The sequence below is a fragment of the Sinohyriopsis cumingii genome, chromosome 17 (assembly GCF_028554795.1).
Source record: "Sinohyriopsis cumingii isolate HCF-2022 chromosome 17, ASM2855479v2, whole genome shotgun sequence".
In the NCBI taxonomy this organism is placed as follows: Eukaryota; Metazoa; Mollusca; class Bivalvia; order Unionida; family Unionidae; genus Sinohyriopsis; species Sinohyriopsis cumingii.
Window position 1 is genome coordinate 7,853,376 of NC_142977.1, and position 26,936 is coordinate 7,880,311.

Here is a 26,936-nt window from a genome sequence, read left to right on the forward strand (position 1 = left end):
ATATACACAAAAGTATAGTATACACTGGTATTTTATCCTTACTAATACTAATTCTCCTGTAGATTTGATGCAAGTTTCTTTTATAATTGACACATTGGTCTTTTGGATCTTGTCAAAGAGTGAAGTTCTCCATTTTTGTTCTACAGCCAATGGGGTACATGTTACATTATTGTTCTACAGCCATAGGGGTACATGTTACATTATTGTTCTACTGCCATAGGGTTCAGTGTTACATGTTTTTTCTTTTAATTTCGTATATGAAGCATATTAAGTTTTAATGTCGTAGCGTGAAATGTTGCCTTTGCCACTACGAGTATTTGAAACGGTCTGAACGTTTGAAATGTTACAAGTTGCTAATAAGAGCTTAATTTAGTAGCATGTTTCTATTGATTTTAATTCCGTACCTGTTATTATGACCAGTTTGGTTTTAATGTAGCTGTCTGTGCGTATGTATGTGCGGGTATAACAGGCTGTCGGTCTGGCCGTCTGTATGGGGATATAAGTAGGTGTGACCATCAAGGCCATACAAGAACGGAACTGCTGATTTGTAAACTTCTGCGCATGGTGGATCCATGAAGGGTGTATGTGACCAATACAAGTGTGGGCCAACCCAAGAATGCAGGAGAACTGTGTGGTTTGACAATGGACACGTGAGCCAGGTCACAATGTTTCCTTTGCAAGTTTTACAAGTATTTATGTGTCATACGTGGCTGTGAACTATACTATAAATGAATAAAAAATCATCTGTTTGGTACATTTGTTTTGTTGACTGCAATTGAATATATTTGTTTCAATTGATGGTGTTGTTTCAACTGATGTACAATTTGAGTAACTTTCATTACCTGAGATTATTTGGATCTCACTTTCATTACACGAGATTGTATGAATCTCACCTTCATTTTAAATATAAGAATCACGCTTATGTGTTCCCATTTGTGATTGATTAGTGTCTAAATTAATTGAATGAGTCTTGTGTATAGATCGTGAAAGAATCAACGAATCTTGTAGAGTATACACATATTTTTATTAATTCATTTCATAAACTTCCATCTTTCATCACATTGTGTTGTGTTGTCATTTGATCCAAGCATCCTATCAGGTCAATCCTGCTACAGCCAATGTGCCTTGACTGTAGCTTCTAGTTAAGGAATTGCTTGTCTACCCCGATATACAATATCAATTCCAAGTGTCAATATTAGCGCTTGTCAATTAGTGTGTTTCAATAGAACATAATCCTCCATTTTCAATGGTCTCTTTTACGAATGCAATGACTGTGGTATCATATTTTTCTTGCAAGGTAGCATGTGTTGTTTCTTCTTTCTCGCCATTTCGACTATTGGGAAGGTCATGAACGAATTAGTCCGAAACAAGGCTTAGAGTATATAAATGTCTTAACTGTCTAATCTTTCCCAACATTTCTTTGGTCTACAATTGCACAGTAGCATACAATGTATTTATCTGTTTTGTTGTTTGATTTAGGTTGAAAGGCAATTACTTTTCAATTTTTCTTGAACATGATGGCAGAACAGCTTGTTTTGGGCAAGCTTTTTAATCCGCATCGAGCTGTGATTCCCACCATCGGATCATTCTGGATCCTCTCCAGTCTGGTGTCACCGCTCCAGTGGTCTAGTGGTTAGAGCGTCCGCCTCTGATGCAGAAGGTCGCGAGTTCGATCCCCGGCAGAATTATACACAGCTCTCTCGTTTGGCGCTACGCATTAAGAGGTTAGTGTTAGGACTGGTCGGCCTGGGGTCAGGATAATGTGACTTGGTAGGACATCATGCTACATTTTTTTGGTATTATGCCCCAGTGCCAGAAATCACTAAAAACTGACACACTGCAGACATCATATCGATATGACTGAAATATTGTTAAAGCTACGTTAAAAATCCAAATCATACACACATAAAACACACGCACACACACATACACACACACACTCACACACAGAGTTGGGTGTCCTTGGGCAACGCACTTCAAACTACATGTCTCAGCACAATGTGTTGTTCAAAGTGTTGCTTTGACACCACAAATTAACCAACACCATTTATTCCTAAAGTATGATAAGGTACCAATAGAGCACCTGTGGCTAAAGAAAACCAAAGTACATACCGATGAGGAGCGGATATAGGCACAGGTGTGATATAGCGCAGTGCCTCCAGTATTACTGCCTCTGTGTAGGACATGGCAGGTCTGTCTTGAAGGCTGGGATATCTGTCCAAGCCAACCACTTTGACGATTTCTTGATATATACCATCTACATATTCATGGTGATGAAGAAGGAGCAGGAGAATGCCGAGGATGCTATATGTGACGCTACCAATTCCTGAAAAGATGTGACTTCCCCGATTAGAACTTTCTGAAAACAGTATTTGTTTGTTCAAAATTGTACGTGATAACATATTAAGAAATATTCCTGCACCTAAGCAAGTATAAAACACTTCGATAAGTCAATATATTGATAAAGGGAAAAGGGGATAATTTAATGATAACCTAAACGTATTCATAGAACTTGCCAAACCAGTGTTTGGTTGATTGGTTCTTTATTAGTGGCAATTTCAACACTTTGTTGACCATATCATATTGAGAAATGAGAGCTGAATGCTTTTCACAAGGACACTACGCCGGAGCCGACTAATTCTGGCATGGTCGGGTATTGAACCAGCAACCCTTGTATTAGAGTCCACGTCGACTCTCAAGACAGACAATAAGCAAATATAAATATTAAAACATTTTTGGGAACCTTTGCTCCCGTTCATTTCGTTGAAGCAACTCCAATACAAAGCCGATACCTTCGGTTATGATTGCTAGATGCGATATCTATCTTTTGTTTAAATTTTGTATAGTATCCAATTTATCCATAACCCGTACTCTCGTTTATGCCAGTTCATAAGTGATCGCCAATAATGTTTTTCTTTCATACAAGTATATTACTAACTGTATTAATGAGAACACGCAGTTTTCAGATGCATTAGGTTAGGCTAACAGCTAATTTGTTTTTAACAAAAATATACTAATCTTTTCCATTCCAAAAGAAACAGATGGTGCTGGGGTTAATCACGGATACACAAATATTTCTTTGGAAAATTTGTAGACGCCTGTAGCAATGTCATTTGTGGCATTTTTAGAAACAATTTACTTTATAACCATGGTATGTATAGCATATTACAGCGATTTGGAAAAGTGGAATTAATGATTTGCAACAAAATCGATCTCTTTATTGTTCCCGGTTTCATGAAGAAGAGAAATAAGATTAATTTCATTTTCAAGAATAGTAATCGGTAAAAGGACCAAACACGTTGATAAAAAATGGCATTTTTCTAGCAATGCTCGATTACCTTACATATATTGTGATTTCACCAACAAGAACATATTTTATACAATAACATTTTAAATTATTGTTGCTAGTTTTGCAAAACATGCAATCTCACATTCAAACGCATACATTGAGAGGACAATGTTTCATCGTTTTAAGTAGGTTAAATCTCAATTTACACAAGGAACTGGACATTGATGTTCCACATTGTAACGGCCCTGTTGTTTTGCTATTGATGTTCCACATTTTAACGGCCCTGTTGTTATGTTGACTTTGCGTGCATGTCAACCAGGCCCAAGCCTGCCAGCAACACCTACAAATCAAGTTTGATTTGAGTATGAAGTGTTCCTGTATTGTAATCAGGCTCACCACCTACCACCAAGAAAGCCACATATGCTGATATTGATCAGGGGACTTTGAAATTTGTAGGCCGGTTCATTCTCCAAAATGGAACTTGTTCTGAAACTGTAAAAGAGTGATGTCTCCCAATGTTTGAGTTCTAGTTAAGAATCCATTTTATTTTACCACCCGTTTTGTCTTTAAAAAAATCCTTTGAACGGTAAACTTTGAGAACATTACCACCAAATATTACATCCTGGATGATAGCCTTGATATGAGAGTCTGTCAGCCATTGTGTTTCTCCTTTAAGCTGTGCTTGCGATTGGAATTTCAAGAGGACGTCAACCAGTCCACGCTCCCGACCAGCTTCATATGTTTCCTTTTAAAATGTTTAAAGAGTGCGTATTTATTGATATGAACAAGTATTTTTCTAACACATTGAAGTGATATACTCGTCTAAGAATATATGACCTGAAGTAGACGATAAATCTGAATGCAAGAAAACGACACTTACAAATGTGTACAAGTAAGAGCAATGCCGTTTATTATATATTATCTTATTTAATTTTATTAATGTATAACTTCAAATGAGGCACAGTTCACAATATAAACAGTCTGATTACATCTCATATTTTTGAGATTCACGTTGTCCACGCAGCAACAAAACAAGAACGGTATGATGTTTTATCGCTTGATTCAGAAGGCATCCGTGATCAATGACAGGATGAAAGCCTTTACAGTCCTCTTTTATATTTAACTAAAAATGTGAACGATAGTCTGCAAAAACCAACTAAAGACAAATTACCAGCAACCAAGAAAATAAGAGTGATTGTTTTGATATTTGAGCTAATTCTAAAGCAATGTCACTCTCAAAGACCATTATGACGATATGACTAATATACTGCTACAAACAAAGCCTTTTGTGTCATGATTTGATTTATACAATCATCAATAACACATATGAAATAAACATGAGCAATATCTTCTTAATAATGTACGGAACGAAAAAGCCTATATTTAATTCCCAAGTTTAATTCCAATGGTACGTAGAACCAAAATCACGGGGGTAGAAGGAACAACAGTAATAGTAAGAGACATTCTTACATCATCGAGTTGATTTAACGTTCAAGAATTTGTAACACCTGCTGGATTACAAAAATCCAATCGCGCGTGGTAAATGGGTACATTTTAATTTTTGTTCCCATAAAATCCTTGCCGTAGGTAAATAAAATTTGATCGAAGTTTGAATATAAATTATACCGCCATAGTGTTCGAAAAACGTATTTACCGATTGGCGGACGACTGGAAATGAGTGACAGAACGAAGGTTTATACCATAACCTTGCTTGTCCTTTGACCAGAGGAAATAAAAACCAAACACATTCTAAGCACCTTGTTCGATTGGAAGAATGTTTTCAGTAGTTCTTCTTTAGCTTGCATCGTGCGCCTGTATCTCCGCCCGACTTCCACCGGCAAAAAGCGTAAAAGCGGGAACATCCAAAGCATAGTATCATTCGCTGCTTCGACTGACCCCATGAGGGCCCTGTTGTATTCCAATATCACCTCTACATCTTTTTCGTCCATCACGGAGCCGGAAAACTGGATATACATTTCAATCATGTTGATTATGCACAAAAACAATCACATCATAGGATTCAATGTAAATTCCCTATCTGGTTCCAAGTTTTAAATGTCAACAATTAAAAGAAACATGCAACTATTGCGTTAAACATTTTACACTAACGAAACCCTGGATTGAAAGTAAAAGAAAAACGTTCAACCTTAAAAGATTCATCCTAGCTTCAAAAGAAATATGCCTAACAAGAATTCTCTAAATGGAATAAAAATTAGGCTGGTATGTAGAATATAATATCTATTAACATCATAATGATTTGTTTGTGTATTGCATCCATGCCTATAATCATGTACGTATATACATATTTTATGCGAATATATACGCAAACATATGTACAAATACGTATAAATGTCATAAAATGTAAAGAATATAACCAAGTGTTTTAAATGCTGTAGATTGATATAAAGCTTGCCAAATGTTTAGTTTACCAAATATTTAGTTAACAAAATATTTCGTTAACCAAATGTTCAGGTAATCAAATGTTTAGCTACAACTGAGCTTTTTATTAGACAATTTATATAACCGGTACAGCTGTTTTATCCGATTCCACCTGAAGATAAAATTTTAAGCTCAGGGCGCTCTAAAATGAAGATTCGTCTGTCAAAGATTTTAATGTCAACACTTGAAAGAACCATGGAAAAATTGCGCTACAAATTTGATCCTAACGTAATCCTGGATTGAAAGTTAAAAAAGAAACTTTGTGCCTTAAACTTAGTCTCTAATGGTCAAAATAAATATTGTTTTATTTTACAAATGTTCTGTCAATGCCCTGTAAACTGAACGAAATCCCTACTTGCCTAGTGCAAACATGACACCAGACATGTACATTTTTCAATATTACCGCAAGATCAAATAACACTGGATGAATCAGCATAGAAGATACCGACAATGCAATCAGCTATTGAATAGGCAACAGGTAGTCTGTTTTACAGCAAAATCTAACAAAAACACCTAACTTAGCAAAGGAAATCTTTACTATTAACATATTTAATAATTCAGAAGTTTATATCATTCTCCATGATACCTGTTGCAGCCATTGCAGTACCAAGCATATTTCGCAATTACTTTACTATGAAAAGATAACGACAATGTTCAATTTCTGAGTGAAAATATTGAATTATATTCTTTTGTGAATTTTCGATAAGCTGCATATTACAATAAAACAAGGATTGCCTAAAGTCGTTAAGGTTCAGTTTGATGGCAAAGCAGTGCCGTACATTACAAGGAGTATCCAACCAGTCTAATCCAATGGCCTTTTGCTATTGTTTCTATATTGAGATCTTAAATTAACTGTATCCGTCTATGCTAGTAGTATTGAAGTACGTTTCTCACTAATTACGTCCATATAGAAAACCTATTCTAAAAATAGTATTCAAGCCCAAGTTTTCCCAAAATCAGTAACAATTGGCATCTCTGTATACGTTGTATACGTAAAGAAGGTGAGAAAAACAAAGAGAGACGGAGTATTCACCAGAATCGGTACGATGTTGGTCAGAGAGCTGGACACAAACTCGCTTGGGTTGAAATCTCTTCCTTTTTGATCTGCTACATTCTTAATCATCTTTTCCAGTTCCTTCTGTGCCATGGTCTCAAACTGCGGGGCACCTTGGCAGTGCGTGCTCAGACCTTCGTACATGATCTTTTTTAATTCAGTTGTTGTCTGTCCGTATTTGCCTTCAACAAAATAATGTTATAATGATGATGTGACTGAAAAACTTACAGCTTAGTACAGGTGAGGTGTTGACAGCTTAGTACAGGTGAGGTGTTGACAGCTTAGTACAGGTGCAGTGAACAAATAAAAATGAAACTGATAATCATAACAGAAAACACGCGAAGAACTATAGCACAAAGCAATAGATTTTGGTGTACGCTGCTAAAATGTCTGAGCAACACAATAGAGAATGTCAGGATCAAAAGAGGCATGTTCAAGAGCATTACTGTCAAGACAACTGTTAATGATTTCGCTCAGTCCCCTGAAAAGACAATATTACTACGGATATCAACCCGGAAAAATGGCCAGTATAATCAGAGAATCTGAAGCGCATTATGACCAATGAAAGTATTGTGGATTCCCTGGCCCAGACAGTCAGAATTCTCTTTGATGAAAACCGTAGCGCCAATGTGGTGTTATCTCAAGGTAGAGATGACTGATGCTGGTGGCAAGGCAAACATCCGGTGGACTTCTAATTACAAACTGACAACAGGATGGAGCAAAGGAAGGCAAACATGTAAAGAAACCTGGCATATGCCACAGCCATATCATTAATAGGCGACTCTCAGGTTACACATTTGAAATGACAAATTGTGTCAGTATATGCCCCACTGATTTGCCGATTGTTTACGTAGCAGCCGTTATAATAATCTGCCAATCAAACTCAAATGTGAAAACGCTTGTGCTCAAGTGAAAAACAAATAAAAACAGCAAGTATTGGGAAAATAATAATGCTTAAGAAGGTCCGATGAGTGTAATTCTAGACAGAACTATGTATTATCATGACTGTTGCTTATATCAACATCTGTGGATCTTCCTGAACAGACAACAGACTGGACCAAGACTGTGCAAGTAAGCTTTAAACAACCTGGAAACCAGACTTACCAGAGGTCATTTGACAGAAGGTTCCGTCATCTAAGGGAAGTTAGAAAACTGCACACAAGAACAGAGTTATGTACTGATGTTTTAGAATAAAATGTTTGCCAAGGATTTGATGAGGTTTACTTCAGAAAGAAAACTCACAAAAAGACCATATCATCATCGTCGTCGAACACATGTTGGGCTGATCCGGAAACTCTCGTTATATAAGACTACTGCGGTTTTTACATGAGATCACTTACGATTTTTCGAGACATTTTTAACGTCTCAGCTATTTGTATTATGTAACTCTCATCATCATGACAAAATAAATACAAATTAACCTTACAACTGATAAGATAACCAGGCTCAAGCATCTTAAGAACAATTTCATGTGAAGCTATCGCTTTATAAATGTCATGGAATTGTATAAATCCTTTTATTTATGAAATACTTGTACTCGGGTCTAGTTTTTGTGTACAACGGTACTCAAGGGTAATTTATGTATATTGTACAAATATTTCGAAACAGTGAGTTCGGTTCATCCTATGCCGCACTTGCGAAGAGCTGAATTGCGGCATCGTCTGTGTGTAAATACCTTACCGTAAGACAAAATCTTTACATTATGGAACGTCTTGTGAGTGAGCGGTCTACTTTATGGACTTGGAAATCTTCAGCTGTAGAGGTATGTTGAGTTATTAATTTTTTGTGTACAAGTTATAACTATCGTACTATCACGTTTATTTTTTTATATATTTTCTATGTAACTTTGGCTTACGTAGTACCATGCAAATATTTTCTATTCCTATTTGGGACTTAGCAATATATTTATATTAGCAATATATAAAGTTGCATTTTTTAAAACTTTTAGTACCGTATGATTCTTTTCGGCACGGTTAGGTTCATATTCTGTAATTTTGTAATTATTGTGCTCATAATGCAATCTGTGTGTAACGTCATTACGATTCATCGCATATGCCCGTGTCATGCATAGTACACGGTGTTAGATGTATTTTCAGCTAACCAGAGTTATCGGAGTCGTCGTCGTACAAGCTGTAGAGCTAACCATAGGAATTGACCCAAGCAGTTGTGAAGCTGAGCAAAGTGTTGATGGTCGAGTACCAGGTGATTGGGCGTTTCTGATTGAGATTGGTGGACGCTGATTGCTTGATTGAACAACCTGGAATACTGACTGCTTGATTGACCAGTGTGACAGGTAGCCAAGTGTGCTGGTGACGGAGTGTGTAACTCCATACATGTAATATTTTAGCCGCTGGCTAATCTCTAGGGCGTTATTTCATCTACAGTTTAATAAAACAAATCGTTTTCTATATCGGAGTACGCTCAAGCTGTGATTCTATATCTGATACTGTATAAAGTTTTTATAAGGAGAGTCCATACCTAGATCACGAAAACTACGGTGTTTAGCAAGTTTGTCTCTTAGTGTACGATTTCTTACTAGTTTATTTCCTTCTGTATCAGCTACTTTGTCAAGTTCAGCCTGAGCTTTATTTATCCGTTCTTGTTCCGGTGTTGTACCGCCGCGAGATTTTGCAGTCACTAGGAGGACAGTATTTACTTATTATATCAAAGTTTCGGATTGTATATTTCAGCTGAGGGCCTCTCATTTCTGCAACTCTAACAAAGTTATAATGTTCTCATTTAAGCTAGGTGAACCTAAAGTTAATTTTTTCATTCGAGCAACTATATTTACCGCTCTTGATTCTTCTGCACTTTCTGGGTCTAGCGAGTCAGCATCAACTTGTGTTATCGATGATTAAACAAGATTATACAATTCTTAAGCAACTCTGGTGGATCTGTGGACATTTGTATGAGATTACACTAAATAGTTAACTTGCGTATGAAACTTCAAGATTTACATTAAGTCGTCATTGGTATATATCTGAAACAGTAACTCCAGGATAATGACTCATAGCGTTGACAACATAAATCCGGAAATACGAGTACTTGTTTGTGGATACTTCAGGATCAAGCGTAAATTACTGAGAAGTAGTCACACAAACGATTGATGTCTTATGCATGTTGTATTTTCGTTCGATCCTACTAACAGCCAGTTATAAATGCTTCCGACATTAGCATTTAGTCGACTTATAGTTGAAATTTCCAAATTGTAACGGCCGCTGGACACTATATTTTGATTCAAAATTTAGATGCTTCTCCGTTTGTGGTCCACTCTAACCATTCAGTTATCGCGTTGTTAAACTGAAACCATAATTTGGATTATTTCACAGATACCGAGTTGACGCAGATGCAAAAAACACTCCAACGATTATCTACAGCGTCAAAGAGATGTGGAATATGACCAATGCAATTTTTAGAACCTTTAGTGCTGTCACTACCTGCAGCTACTCCAACATATTATTTACAATATCAGATGCAGCAGCAGGTACATATGTAAATGTTTTCTTGTTAGCGCCCATGTTTAACGTATATGTTGTAGTATCTCAGGATTTTTTAAACGTAAATTGCATTTGTTGCAGTAATTGTACTTGCTGATGCTGCACTTATTCCAGCCTCCATATATTGTTTATCTGTAAGATCTGATGCGGAAATTGCGTTAAACGACGATGTGACGTTTCAAAATATCATCATAGCCATCTGTCACCTTTGGCAGGTCTGGCTACGATGCCTTCCATTGCCAAGGTGGTAGCACTGACGATTCTTGAAACATTTATGGAATCGAAGTTTCCTTATCCAATGTTTATACTCATGATAAACATCTAAGAGGCACCACAAACTGGTCCAGAACCCCAATGAGATTACTACGTCTGGTTCTCACTGTACCCTCATCCATCAAAAAAGGGCTCCATTTTACCATCCAGGGTCCAATACACCCTATTCTACATAATAAGTGGTTTAAAACACCCATTTTACCCTATACGGTCCAATACATCTATTTTTTACCGTACAAGAAAAAAATGGTCCAGAACCCCTTTTGCTGCATAAAGATCACATTCAAGAAAGAGGGGTGCAGAACCCCAATTTGTATACTACTACTGACAGCCATGAAAAGCATACGAATCTTCTGTGTACATCCAGGGCGGACATCTACTGCTGATTTGATGTTTGGCACATAGTAAACAGTAATGAATCATATCCTATGTTTGGCACATAGCAAACCGTAATGAATCATATCCTATGTTTGGCACATATCAAATCGGAATGAATCATATCTTATGTCACTAGCGAAGAGCAATAATTACATGTTCTTGTTTCTGACACTAAAAATTGGATGTGTCATTATCTAAAGTTCGCACTCTGTATTTTCCTTCGACATCCCAGCTCCCGTCTAAAAAAGAAATGAGCTGACACTTACCAACTCCACTTCAATACAATTGAACATAGTATAGGACCAATCATCTGTAGAATCAGAGAAAACTAAAACTGGTGTATGCAGAATAATGAAAGGGTGAGGCAAATCAAATAATTGGTGTGTTATGTATATTTAATTTAAATATTATTTGATATAATTTACTTGTTTGTAAGTTTTAAAATCGTTTTATTTTTGATATCATTATGTCAAAATAATGTAGTTTTCTTTACTAGGAACTCGTTACATTTCTATAATTATCGCTCCGGTGGCCTAGTGGTTAGAGCGTCCGCATAGGAGGTCGTGGGTTCGATGCCCAGAGGAGTCATACCAAAAACTTACAAAAATAGTACTAACAGCTGCCTCGCTTGGCGCTCAGCATTAAGAGGTTAGTGTTAGGACTGGTCGGCCCGGTGTCAGGATAATGTGACTGAGTGGGACATCACGCTACATGTCTGCGGCATGATGCCCCAGTGCTAGACATCACTATAAACTGCCTCATTGCAGACATCGTAGCGATATGACTGAAAAATTGTTAAAGCTACGTTAAAAATCAAAATCACATCACATCACATCACTTTTCCATAAAATAGTTTGACTGTTCATTTGTAAATACCTAAACCTGACCTAATTCCCGACCTTAATTCAGAAATCAGTGAAAGAAGTAAGCAACCTTTCATTTTTATCTTAGAGCAAAATGATTTGTTCTTGTCAATGTCATATGTGCATTTTTACGCAAATACTTCTCGAAGGTTCTGGAAAATTGACCCTCATCCAGGAATCTGTTTTGCCTTTCGAGTTACTATATAATCATTGTTTATAGAGATCATTCTTAGTTTAGGCTTAAAACACTTGACCTAAAGGTATTTCTTTTGCTGTGTCAGTTTGGAGTTATTTTAATGTTAATTCGAATTATTTTGATTCAAAAGGATTAATTATTTTTCCTGGAAATATATGAGTGCTCATACAGAATTCTAGAACAAAGATATTTCAGTAAATCGTATTGGGAAATTCAAATATCATGAGTATTGTTCGTGAATAACACAGAACGGTAGACATTCCAACACCACAAAGGATACAGTATACGTCACCGCTTTCCATCTTGGATTCTTCGTCGGAACTCGAACTTGAATTGTTTAGTCCATTTCACTACTAGGACTTTGAAAATTTAATCCGTGGGTTATTCTTGAATTATTTTTGTATTTGATTCTTAAAACCGTAAGTTTTTTTATTTATTTTTTTTTACAGTATTTTATAGGGAAATAATTGTTTTGTTACAATTTTCAAAGCTTGTTGTTTTGACTCTTTCTTGCGTTATTGTTTATTCCAGCCGAAACACCTAACATAAGAAGTACAACTATCTACCATTGCTACATTCACAGGTGTTACATCTCGAGTTCGGTCATGGTGGGTATGTGAGAAAGTTTGCCAGTATCTTCTCGTGCGTCGATGATTATTTCATGGGTTTTCCAGGGTTCTTAATCCACCATTTATACTGGCCGCCATGCATAGCCGATTTTGTTTTGAAAAATGGCGTGAAACCTACAACAACAAAAGTAACAACAGGTATTAGATCAGAACCGTGCTCAAAACTGTTTGAATATATTTACGGTACCTATTCATGGTATGACTGTGTTTATGTGGATTTTGGCACCCTTAGGTTCACACATTTTCTGTGTAAGACATTTTCTCTTTAATTCTAAACAAGAGTTTACAAAACGCTCGAGCATCGTGCAAAGCACAAAGGGTTTCGAGGTAATATAACGATGGGTGATTTCCATTTGTAACAACATATTCTTCTCATGCTTTAGAGTGGCATGTAGATCAGTATGCCTGTGATGAGGTCGTAATCCAGTATGCCTGTGATGAGGTCGTAATCGAGTATGCCTGTGATGAGGTTGTAATCCAGTATGCCTGTGATGAGGTCGTAATCCAGTATGTCTGTGATGAGGTCGTAAACCAGTGTGCCTGATAGACATGGACCAATGTTTCCTTCGATATTTATATGTGTACATTATACGAAAGTATAAAAATGAATAGATAAAATCGAGTACTATGGGGAGAAAATGTTTTCATACGTCCCCATGTCCAACAGAAAGTGTGCGTGTGAGTACGTGATTTAGATTTTTAACGTAGCTTCAATACTTTTTCAGTCATGTCGCTACAATGTCTGCATTGTGGCAGTTTATAGTTTATAGTGATGTCTAACACTGGGGCATCAGGCCGCAGACATGTGGCATGATTTCCCACCCAGTGACATTCCGACACCGGCCGACCAGTCCTAACGTAACCTCTTAATGCTGAGCGCCTAGAGAGGGAGCTGTTAGTACCATTTTTATGTCTTTGGTATGACTCGACCGGAGTTCAAACCCGCGACCTCCCGTATCCGAGGCGGACGCACTAACCACTTAGGCCACAGGAGCGGTCCAGCTGTAAGTAGCTTCATGGAAGTGCCTATTCAATCAATATAGCTTACAAAATAATATCGGCGGGTTCAGAATAGACGCCATTATTATTGTTTTGGAGAGATCCAGTCGCAATAAGTCGAATGAGGGCATATTAGACAGATTTTTAGTGTAGAGTGACCAAACATGCTTAAAATATAATATACATGTAATTAATGTACCAAAGAAATCCAAATTATTGCAGCTGTGAATTTTGCCTCGTGCTTTAATTCAGACTGGGCCGTTTGGTCGTTCCACGTCACAGCTGGTCCGGGACGTTTCTTTTTGCATACAGAAAACAAAATGTGCAACGTATTGAAATCGTTTACAGAATGATACTATACCTGCGAAAAACGTCAGGTCAATGTAAAGCACAAATACAACACAGTTTAATCCTCTTCTAAGTAGAAAAGCGGTAGACTGGATTTGCTATTCAAGTAATGTTGCACATCTTTTAACATGAAAAAAAAACAACAACACGATACTGAAAAGCAAACAAATATGAGAAGAGATTCATAATGAAATGAAGGGAAGAGGAATAAAAATGAACGAAACTCACCAAACAGAACACCCTTTGCATTATCCATTATATATTTGGAAATGAATGTATCCGGTCGGTCATTTAAGACATCAGAACAACTCTTCTCCACCAAGGCTTGCTTGACCAATAGAGGACTGCTGATTACAACCAAAGTTTTGGCGGCCATTTTACACGAAATCAGGGGCCCATATTGCTTCGCCCATTTATCAAAACTGACGTGAGGACGACTGGAATCAATTTCCAAAAGGCATCCCAAGATAGGCCATCCCGGTGGACCAGGAGGAGATTTTGTTATTCTCGCGAACATTTTGACCTCACCTTGAAGCAGAAATAACTCCTTCCTTTTAGGTGCAAAGCGTGATATCCGAGTTCATTAAAATCACTATATTTAACATTTACCTTGGGAATGCTGTACTACACAAACAAAGCGCAACGGGAGAATAAAGTGGTCGGTCAACTAGCTATAATACGCTTTTTACAGAACATGCGCACATCATGCAAACGGAGACCCGTTCATAACTTTTTAGTCTCTATCGGCGAACATAGTGAACCCAATCGTTGCATCGGTGAGGACGAGATGCATATACGCTGCTTCTCTCTCTCTCTCTCTCTCTCTCTCTCTCTCTCTCTCTCTGTGCAGATGTACAATATGTTTAAAAAAAGATCACAATGTTTTGATATGAGAACTATTACCGATGTCAAAAGGAAAAGGTAATACTTTTAATATAATTGTTTGTTACGTTATGAGAACGTGAGTTATATATAGAATATGCAAAAGGAGTACCGTGTACATACTAAATTATCTTGTTTCATTGAACATTAAATGTACTAAACAAAACAGTTGTATCGATTCAAGAAGTTTCTCAATGGCTGTTCCCTTTTTACAAATAGAATGGTTGCACACCGTTACGGATCACTGCCATATCACCTATGTCTGTGTGAGTTTGAGCTTGAGGATCAGCCAAAGTGAGTAGGTGAAAAAGGTTGCCAGTAGCTTCTCTTGGGTCAGTGATTCTTTCGGAGATTTTCCTCATTCTTCCTACACCATTTGTACTGGCCGCCATGTCTATCTTGTGCTACAAATGGCGTTAAATCCCATAACAACAACAAATCAAATGGGTCGCCTGCTTGGAGTATTCACGCTGTTGAAGATGGCTTTTGAACATCATGCCGTATACATGTGGAATCATGTCCTACCCAGTCACATTATCCTGACACCAGGCCAACCAGTCCTAACACTAACCTCTTATTACTGAGTGCCAAGCGAGGCAGTTGCTAGTACCAGTATTATAAGCCTTCGGTACGACTTGGGCGGGGTTCGAAACCATGACCTTCCGCATCGGATGCGGCCTTTCTAACTATTCAGGCCACCGGAGCGATCTATCGTGACCATAACTCATCAAACTATCTTTAAATTGCTGGAATCAAGTCTTAAAATTAATATTTTATTGTAACAATTACGTACAGGATTCTTTTTATAGCTGTAAGACAATGGAAGGAAACGTGTGATAACTGATCGAATCCGACTGAAGACAGATGGTGTTTTACAGACACCAACGGAAATTATCTGGAAATGTGACACCACCTGGGACTTTGAAAAACTACGAGGGAGCACAAGGGCCAAGTGGATTGATTTGTGAGTTTTGAAAGTTACGCGAAAGTTGGCTAACCTTCTCGAAATTTGAGGTACAATCCTGAAATTGCAGCTTAGAATCTCTAACATTCGAATTATGAATTTGTATTTTCTATATAGTAACTCGAAAACAGACTTAGTATCTCTGAATTTCAATTTAGTAGCTTTAAATTTTACAGATAGTAAGTCGACATATTTTGATAATAAATCTTGGTACTTTGTGCTGATACACAAACTTTAACAATACACAAACCTTAACAATTCACAAACTTTAACAAGTTATGGTCCTAACCCAATTTATTTCCAGTTAGGTCAAACAAACCGAAAAATATTATATTGCTTTGCAGTAAACTCATATTAATACTTAGCAAACAAACTTTGAACTGAATAGCCAAAAGTTGTATAGTACACAGGAGCTAATTTCAGATGCCTCCATGTTTGCAAGACATTCATGGCTCGGGGCATAGATACCGATGAACGCTTTTTCAATGGGTTACTTGTTTTTTATTCAGAGAACAGTGAGATTGCTCCAAGGAGAAGAATATGCCAAAGGTTTCGAAGCAAGATTTTACGGACGTCAGTCTCTCTCCTGAACCATATGCCATGTTGATGGATAGGATATCACAACTATTTCAATGAACAGAGGGAAAAAGAAACGGTTGTCCAGAGAGAATCCGAGTAAATGCCGGAACAGAAGATATTCATGCCCAACAAATGGAATATTCCTCCGAAGTTAACGTTTCAGCAAAAGTGCTGGAAAACAGAGCGTTATTTACGGACGTAAAACAAGTAATCATAGGTCACAGGCAATTGGATTGACTTGTAATCATGGGCCACAGGCTATTGTAGTGACTTGCAATCATAGATCACATGCTATTGGATTGACTTGTAATCACAGGTCACAGGCTATTGGATTGACTTGTAATCATAGGTCACATGCTATTGGATTGACTTGTAATCATAGGTCACAGGCTATTGGATTGACTTGTAATCATAGGTTACAGGCTATTGGATTGACTTGTAATCATAGGTCACAGGCTATTGGATTGGCTTGTAATCATAGGTCACAGGCTATTGGATTGACTTGTAATCATAGGTTACAGGCTATTGGATTTACTTGTTTAAGCAGCTCCACCATGATTATTACTTCTGTGGCAATTAACTGGATACAAATCGGATTCAACTTTGTTTAATGTATCTCATTCAATTACGTAGTTTGATTAATCAATCAGGCAAGCAATTAACCAATCAAACAGTCCATTTATCATTCATTCATTCAGTTTATTGCAAGAGTAACTCGACATAAGCATCTGCGGTAGTAGGTATCATAAAAGTAGGGGACATCGACTTCCTCAGATTTGCTACCATTTAGATGAACTGCACTGAAGTCGAGTGAGCAAGTTCATTATTTTTCGTCTCATTTTTCTTCCTCATTTTCGTATGTATTTTTTATATTTTTGCTTGAACATTTCGTAACAACCAGCTTTATCATCGTCGTTATCATTATCTCATTGCTATTATCGTCTTACGCTAGCAGTACTTCCAACACTACTATGACTACGAATCATTTTCTTATTTGTACTGTGTTCTTCCTTTTCTCATTACATGGTTTGGTTGGACCTATCCCGGCATGCTCTTTTGCGAAGTGTCTGTGCTATAGCATCCAATATAAACATATACTGAAATTCACATTTTAAAGTGTTGAAACATTATTTTGTATAATTCATGTATTCAGTAATTCTCTATCCAATAAGTTACAGGAAATTTTGATTAGATTTTTACAAAATACTTATCTGCGCCTTTGGAAAATAATGTAGCCCGTTGTACTCAAGTTCAAGTTTCCTCGTATGTTGGGAACTTTACACACAGCAAATATCGTTTCTCTATGAAAACAGCAATATAGCCACCATCACCACCACCACCAACAAAAACAACCATAAAATAAAGATAACAACAACAATAACTGATGCAACGTTGTTGGCCATCGCAAGTGGCCTCGCTGTTAACAATTGTTACAGCCCCCTTCAAAACTTATACAAGGTTATCGCATGGACTTCATAAATACCAAATATGGTTAACTTCCATCAAGCCGTAAAGGAGAAACATAATTGTCATTAGTATCGTCATTAGTGTTCTAAAGCATCAAAACCAAGAGACACCTACGTTTTCTGTCTGGTCTATTCGAGAAAAAAGTCAAGATGCTTGCTGTGTCTGTAAGAAGGAAGGGCATTGGGCTACAGAATGTCCAGACCGTCAAAAAAGCAAGACAGGTATCAAAAGAGACAAACGTCTAGTTACCTGTTATCTTTCTCTTGAGAAAGGACATTGGTCTTCAGACTGCTCTAAGAAACAACATGAGCAAGAGGAGAGGGTTACAAACAGAAAAAAGAGGTACCTTCCAAAAAGGAAGGACCCCGACGCAAAGAGAATGAGAAAAAAAGAGAACAAAAGAAGACGAGAGGAAAGAGAGGACGAAAAGGAGGGCAAAACTGTGAAAGTGAAGAAATTTCAAACAACAGAAAAAGTGAAAAATTTGTACCAGAATAGACCAGACAGAAAACGTAGGTGTCTCGTGGTTTTGATGCTTTAGAATAACGACCTACATTCACGCACTCACACACGTACTTCATGGAGCAGAAAAGGGATTTTGAGTTTTCATTGATTTCGGCAAAATGAATAATATATATTTTCGAGAAAGGTGGGTGACCCTGAAAAGGACTGTTGGGTGTTTGTTTCTTTTATATAAAGAAAACTCAGGAACGGGACGTAATCAGCTTTAACTGCCAACGACCATGGCATGTGTGCCTAAATAACAAAACACATTTGTTTCTGATGTAAATTCGTTGACAAAACGTTTTGGATGTCTTGTAAGAACGGTAATTAATATTACAATATTTGGGAGTCGGGAGCCGAATTTCATGATTGTTGTTGTTGTTTCAGCACAAGATAGGCTATTCATGGCGGCTAGTATTAATGGTGGAGGAAGAACCAGGGAAACCCCCGGAAAGAACCACCTACCCACGAAAAGCTACTGGCAAGCTTTCTCACATACCAACATAGGCCGAACCCAGGACTCGAACCCACGCAGACAGAGGTGAGATGGCAGTGATCCGTAACGGTGAGCTCTTTAGACCACTCGGCCACTCGGGGCCCCCATTTCATGTTTGTAAGCCTTCACCAAAAATCCTGGCCGTTGACAACCCGTTGTCAACATTTTTTCTGCGCCAATCGTGTGATCAACGTACGTTAAATATGGGACTATATAAGAGAAAGCATATATCAACGATAGAGTAACATCATTTTTCGGTGATGTGTCTTTAATCGTGAGGGAAACTGGGCTCGTGTGTGCATGCAAGGCGATGGTTGGCGATTACCCACGGACCTGTGTTCGAATCTCCGTAGAATACGAATTAAAACTTATCTAACCTGTATAATAGTATTATTTGTATTAAAATAGTATTTCTGCCTACTATTATTAAGCATTCTTCTATAGGAATCTAGGGATAGCGCTTTCCGTTCTGTCTGGTGTATATTTATAATTCTCAATAATTGATTATCTATACCTTGATTTCTTTCATAGGAATCAGAAATGACTGTGTAGATAGATGGGAATTAATTACTAGGTCGTCAAGTGAGTGTGCCTGCGACACACGAGTGCATATGAAAACGATTGAGTAACATACTTTTTGGTGATGTGTGATTAGTCATGAGGGAATATGGGTTCGTGTGTCCAGTCATTGTATTTCGAATAATAAACTAAAAGATGAGAACGATTCTTTCAATCAAACCTGTTTTAGTAACAACGTCCATATAAAGACCACGTGCGTATATATATGTGTACATATATCAGCTTGACCCCTCCCCCCCCCCCCCGTACACATGCGTACTTTTTTTACACGCCCACCTGCATACCTACGCTTGACACATCCCTGTCCCCAAATTCAACAGAACGGCCTATATTTAATTCATGCATAAACGATCAAGGATTAATAATATTAACATGTTTAATGAAACAGATAGTCCACCGACGTTGAATGTCTAGTTGCATCAAAGAAATAAGCTGCGTAACTTTAAAATGTTTCTCTAGTGTCCGCTAAAATTCGAACGCAGACTGAACCCAGTCGGCCAGGTTACGTATTAGACAAATTATTATCGAGGTTCCCCCAACCCCGTTCCTATTCGTACTTACATTATCATTATACACCCAACCATACGCAAGCGTATGCATTTGGGTTACCCCCTCCCCCTCCATGCGTACCTGCTAAATGGACCGCCCCATATAGGCTCGATTGTACTTTATTAACATATACACATTTTGATACGGGTGCTTCCTAACTGCACGTATATCGGATTTCTTCTGGTATAGAATTTGTCACTGTCAAAAGTTATTTGAGTGTAAATTTAACCTTTACAACCAAAGGAAACAATAAGCACTGTGTACCTAATTTTATGCATCAGTATTTCTTTCACCAGCTAAAATCTATGTAGTAACCGATGCCAAGGTGACAAAATACACAATTGACCCTTGGTAATGATTGGAGGGGAATGGGACATTGGGATGGAGGGAGGGAGGGAGATTCGTTAAGTGCTGACAAATGATTCCTCACTATTTCAGAACGGATGAGAGAAAATTGCTAAGATTTTGTCTGTGATTCCTCAAGTCGATGTAGACAAAGAATGTATAATAAATGGAATTCTGTATTATGTAATGACAGGCAGGCAGATGTTAGGAGGGACAGGTTTTCAGAATAGCTTTGTAACTTTTTCTGGTAAATGTCATTATTTATATTTATTTATTCCTACTTCTCATAAATAAAATCGATGCAAAATAAGAATGTAGCTTTTTCCAAGGCTTCCCATAATTGGTTTATTAATTGAAGCAGAGGGTTTTCTTGTCTGTACAATGGCATGGATAGATGTATTTCAGCCTGGGTTGCAGGCAGCTCGGATTCGGGGCTGTACTAGTTACTGTATGCATTCGACATGTCGGGAATTTCAGGTGTTACTGCAAGAAGAATTCTCACCGGTGATGTATACATTTTATGCTGGAAATACTCTCTATTGTAATTGTGTTCGTTCCTGTTGTGATGTTCTTAGTGCTAATGTTTCAGAACAGACCCTTCCTGTGTGCAAAAAGTTCGAAAGAAGAGGTAATCAGTCTTTACTGAGTGACGTCTTTGTCAATGTTATTCGTCCACTACTTGTTATAATGACATTTTCGTCATACCTTAAGAAAAGGTGTCAATCCTAACCTTCTTGATAATGCTACATTCTTGGGGAGACTGAACGAGAGGTAAGGAGAGTAACTGTAAGGTGAGAGAGAGTCTTTTGAGTCGCGATGAACGATCTTTTTTAAATTATATATATATATATATATATATATATATATATATATATATATATATATATATATATATATATATATATATATTCTACAGATGCATCTATAAAACTTTATGTTAAAATACACAACATACACGAAATACTTGTAAAATTACACTTTTCCTTCGAATTTACCAACATCATCCATTTGTATAATTTCTTCCTTTTAGAATATAATATAGATAATTGAATCTCGACTAAATTCATGATAGCCAAAGAGTATACAATTCAATAGTTGAGGCTTGATGCAACACTCGTTTTGAAAATATGTATTTTGCTAAATTTTAAATGGAATACTTATTTGGAATACAATATTAAAACATGTTTCTTTATTACTTATAGAGTATTTTATGTCCAAATTGAAGCTAAACATGAAATTATTTGCGAATTCGTCTCTGTAATAATACGTATCAAAAATACGATTTTTTTTTAACAATTAAACATTCCATCAGATTATGATACATAATTGAAAGAACTCACAAAAATATATCAAAAACATAAAGTCTAGAGGGAACCGTGAAAATCTCAGATTTTAAAAGTCCTTATATTTTAAAGAAGTTTACAAACACAGACATTCTAACCAGTAAGGGACATAGCATTCTGATTCTCGATGAACGAACTGATTTTGCGCAAGTTTGTTCTCAATTGATACGCAATTTTTGAACGTAACCTCACGACCAAATATGAACCATCGTCTAGATACTTGTGATCGTACATTTCGACTCAGAATGAAGCTCTTGTCTTTTCTAACTGACGCTGTTTTGCATCTGTGTGTGTCATCATAGAGACAATTCTGCCGCGTCGGCTTGTTCGTTACAGGAAACTCGTGAATCTTCTAACTTACTCATTCAAAGAGAATTTAGTAATTTGCTTGTTCGGCAACTTTTTACCGAGTGTAAAATTTGCAGACTTTTGAATACATGGTAAATGTATTGTATAGTGCAAAGGAGTTTTGCACTTGCTAGTAACGGCGCAATCTTTATTAAAAATAGTATACAGTTGTAGTACAGAAATAAAAGGAATTAATCCCAATATATTTTAGTAGAAAGTTACTTTCAATATAGTTTAATGAAACATTGCTTTTAATGCATTTAGAGAAAGCTTCAGTCTTAGTGCTTTTACTCAAAAATTCTGTCCAAGTACGTCCTCCGGGTCATTATACAATGGTGCCGCGCCGTTCTGCATAAATTGTGATATTGTGGTGCTTCCTCCAGGTCATATTACAATGGCTTTTCGTAGGTCAATGGTTCTTCTCGTATTTTTTTCTTCTCCTGGGTATTGAACCGCCAGTTATACTTGCCGCTATATATAGTCTATCATGTGCTGAGAAAGGCTTTAATCTCCACAACAGCGACGCCGAGTCGTCCTGTAAAAATAGTAATATAGTAGCGTATCCTCTGCGTACGATTACAATGACATCCGACCGTCCTCTACAATGATACATACATACATACATACATACATATATATATATATATATATATATATATATATATATATATATATATATATATATATATATATATATATATATCTATATATATATATATATATATATATATATATATATATATATATATATACGTGAAACATGAAAATGAATATCTTCATTTGAAACGCGACAACAATTATGTCAACAATTAGGTCATTGTGACTTAAGAAAGTAATTTGATTTATGTAATGCTTCAATTTGTGTGAAAATAAACAAGGAGAAAATGTGAGTTGTCTTATACAGACATTTTAAGTGTTGTGGACGGACAGTAGTACTTATACCACAGTGTACTCATTTGCACCATGTACCCGCCAATATTCCATCGTAAGCGTTATAAGACGTTTTTAGCTTTGTGACGAAAATTAAAAAGGATATAAATGAACGAAATGACCACAGTACTACAAGTTACAAATTCATCCTTCTATTTTGTGATGAAAAGTGGCGTGGCATTATCGCAGGGTAATGGATCAACTGAGGCGAGTTTTCCTCGGGTAATTACAAAAGCAGCTTTCTTTCATGTTTTGCTCCTGTTTAGCTGCTAGTAATAGTTTGGTGTACATTTTAGGGTTGCTCCAGTTACAGCATATTTCTTTTAAATTCCATTATCGCTGAGGATCATTGGGTGTAATCTTACACTTAGAATAAAAAATAGATGGTGAGATTAACGATTAGAGTTGATCTTTTCAATGAAAACATTGAAATATGCGTGGAACTATATTTCGAGTTTAATCGTGGGATACATGATTTTTCTGAAAACATGCTCTACATGCTACGGAGCAGACGAAACTTGTCAAAAATGCTCTGAAACGGAATTGTTTAACAGGATATATATTAATATAATTTTCTAATTAAAGACGTTTTCTATTTTTGCACCACTTTAGATGGTCATACCTGCTCTGTATTAGGAAATGCCGAATAGAGTATTAAGATTGTCATAATCACGCCATTCTTGCCATCTCACCCTTACACATGGGGTCGAATCTCGGGCTTGGCCAACCTGGGTATATCATATGGCTTTCCAGTAGCTTCCAGTGGGTCAGTGATTCTTCATGCTTTTTGCCCGGGTTCTTGCTCCACAAGATATTGTAGTAAATTTAGAGTATGTGCACTTGGTTGTAGTGCCCCGTTTTAAGCAATTCTTAGATTTGTGTGATTACTTGTTTGATTATTGGAATTCGGCGCCATGGAAATATTCCTGGCCCGAACTAATGAGCTAATTAATAGGAGCAAACGTCACGGAGTGAATTGTTAGTGTGTTTCCATGATGTCCTGGTACACTAGTAGTGAATTCCGACCAAAACCGAATGAATGTCCCTGTCGTAAAATAGTACATATTAAAATCTAGTGGTATACATTAGTAGCGTGACCGCAAGGACAGTACTTACGGTATTAAACCGGTAAATTACGCAAGGGCATAAATAAAAAGGGACTTGGCAGGCACCGTTTATGTCGCCATGTGGGCGAATATGGTGTAGTTGTATCGGCGAAATGTGCCTGGAAAGCATACATTGACTGGCCTAAGGTGGCGGAGTTAAAATAGTTCCCATTGTTAGGGAGTACTCATATATGTTCTAAGGCGTGAACAGTTGGTGGTACGGAAACATAATGAAGCCAAAACAAGCAGATGTACGGTTGATAGATAGTTGGCAGTTTGGTTTATCTGTGGTCTTGCATTAATTAGAGGAAAATTTAGGTATAGAATGGACACGTCGGGATTTCTAATTTACAACTGAGGTTGTATGGAAGTCTTTGGAAAGTCGGAGTAAACTTATGACTTCTAGCGAGAATCGCGCCAGGGTTTGACAACCGCTCGGTCAAGTAAATACCCGTGTGCGTGTAACAATATACTGACCGGCATGTATAGCATATAATGTGCTGAAAAACCCACACATCATCATCACCGGATGATCTAATCATATTTTCTAATAACCGACAAGTAAAACTTGCCATGCCCCTGCGTTGCATAAGCTATGGATTGATGTGCTGTTAAAACGTGTTCAGATATTATCAAGTCTCGTCTTTGCATGCAAGTATTCTGCACATCTGTGAAACTTACTTTTTAACAGATTCAATCGTTTTCCTTCTTAACCATGATTCTAGGGTCCTATTATTGCTTGAAAACAGGAGACCTTTTGTCTTTGTCCGCATCACGCATAGCTCTAATAAGGTCTAGGTATCTGCATCGTTCGGTTGCTCCGTCCGCTGCCCAGCTGTACACATTCTATCTGGATGTTATATGTATTTACTCTCTTGTTATTTCGGTGAGTTTGTCAGTTTTTTGTTTTCTTCTCATCGAAAACTTGGAACTTCTCAGTTCTTTCAAAAAGTTTTTGTTTTGTCTGACAAGCCAATACAATCAACTGTTATTGTGATTATTTTCCTAATTTTTCTGAAAATTACGAAGCTTCAGCATAATGAAGAATGATTGATGCTAGCTTTATATTCGTGGGCAGCTTACTTGTTCAGTCTTGGTCCGGTTTGGTGTCTGTTTAATAAGATCGTGATGAAGATGATATCGAGCTGTTATGATTGATCACAATTTATAGTCTTTACATGGACTATATTCCTCGTCGTCATCTCACGTCATTATTATTATTATTATTATTGTCCACGGAAACTGAGTCTGTCTTGCAGGTTATTACTGATACTGCCTCCACCACGATCGGCACGATTTCCTCTGGGCAGTCTGGATTGCTCTGTCACTATTTTGTATTTTCTTCTGTGCAACCAGAGAATCACCTATTACTGATATATCTTTGATATAGGCCAGGTTTCGTTACCTGTCAACCATTACAATGTCAGCCCTTATTTGATTTATTTTGTAGCATATTAGAATTCCTCCAAATGATTGCGTTGGTGGCATCAAATATCTTCTCTGCCTAATGATAATACCTTCTTGGTACTTAGTGTCTGTTATATGTTGGTTTCAAATTCTGTATGTCTGTCAGTAACAACTGTTTCTGTCTGGACCAGGGAATCTAATACTATTTCATTTGTCATTAGGAACTTCAGATCATCCATAGACAGACCATAATTGATTACGGTGGCGTTCTTTCTGGATTATATCGTGAGTAATGCTGTTTCACTGTCCCAGTCAGGGGAATGAGTTCAGTCATGAACACATGCGGTGACAGTAAATATTCTTAGAACATGTTCCTTTTGATCCAGACAGTCTATAATATTTTGTCTTGATTCTCGAGCTGCATGCAATAACGGCCTTAGCAAACGCGGAGCCAAATTTGGTTCATTTTGGCGGGGCCACCTGGTTTTTTCAGGCGGGTCCATTTGTGAGATTTGGAAATAAACTTGAAAGGGTTTTATATGATATTGAACATAAATGTGTCTTCCATCGGTTTAAAATTACTTTCTCTCTATAGGTATATTTTTTTAAAATTAGAAACGAGCGGGGCCCTTTCGATAACGGAACTCTGCCGAATTTGTCAAATCGGCCTAAAGCCTGCCTTGACTGCATGTACCAAAATCTATTGATTTGTATTATAGCTCTTTCTTTCAAAAAACAATCAGTTACATTTTTATTACTTCACTTCGCCTCTGCTAAACTTATTCATCTCGTCATGTTTTCAGTCTCATCCTAAATTCTATAATTGTTGTTTTAAAGGTAAATATATAGAGACAGCAAGTGAATTCAAAAAGATCATGTACAAAGGCATGCACATGCACGTCCAAGGCGTACCGCATTGTGAGACCATGGCACATTGGAGCTGGGAAAGTTGCTTGAGAGTGTAGCAGATGAAAGAGTTTGAGAAATTAATCCGATGGAGCTTGTGTCCAAGCCGCTGGCCAAGATCAAAATGATTCTGATGATCTCTTTCTCTCTGTGTCTCTGTCTCTCTCTCTCTCTTTTATTTTACACTGGACGAGACAGGCATACAACGGACATATATATGCCATCCATTCCTAATTTTGCCGGTTGTTTCGGAATCTTCAGTAATAATTCCGAATTGCGAATTATGTTTAATAAATTCCTGAACAAAAATAATATGGTATACAGTTTTGTGCATGGGTTTTCTATGTAGTCAGAGTTAGTGTAAAACTTACTTCAATACCGCTACTTTAGATGGGTACTTATACGGGTATTTTAGACGGGTACATATACAATAGGATCACAATATAGAAAGAATAAGAGGCCAGTCGATTAGACTGATAATAGGTGAGACATGACGGCAGAGATAAAGAGAAGAAAAATGGCGATAATTCGTGCGAGAAACTAGCGTTTATATTTATCATTTTGCC

The 26,936-nt window shown here is 37.2% G+C and overlaps 1 protein-coding gene across 1 annotated transcript in view; it reads right to left on the reverse strand.

The window, feature by feature from the left end:
- The window catches only part of LOC149777705 (steroid 17-alpha-hydroxylase/17,20 lyase-like), a 32,810-nt gene extending 18,197 nt beyond the window's left edge, over window positions 1–14,613 (reverse strand). The window contains exons 1-5 of the mRNA XM_089938754.1: window positions 14,194–14,613; window positions 6,762–6,964; window positions 5,047–5,253; window positions 3,896–4,034; window positions 2,113–2,326 (exon numbers count right to left, since the gene is read on the reverse strand). Coding sequence (XP_089794880.1) covers window positions 2,113–2,326; window positions 3,896–4,034; window positions 5,047–5,253; window positions 6,762–6,964; window positions 14,194–14,482 — 1,052 coding nt within the window. The 5' untranslated portion in view covers window positions 14,483–14,613. The remainder of the gene's footprint in view (window positions 1–2,112; window positions 2,327–3,895; window positions 4,035–5,046; window positions 5,254–6,761; window positions 6,965–14,193) is intronic.
- Window positions 14,614–26,936: the final 12,323 nt, after the last annotated feature.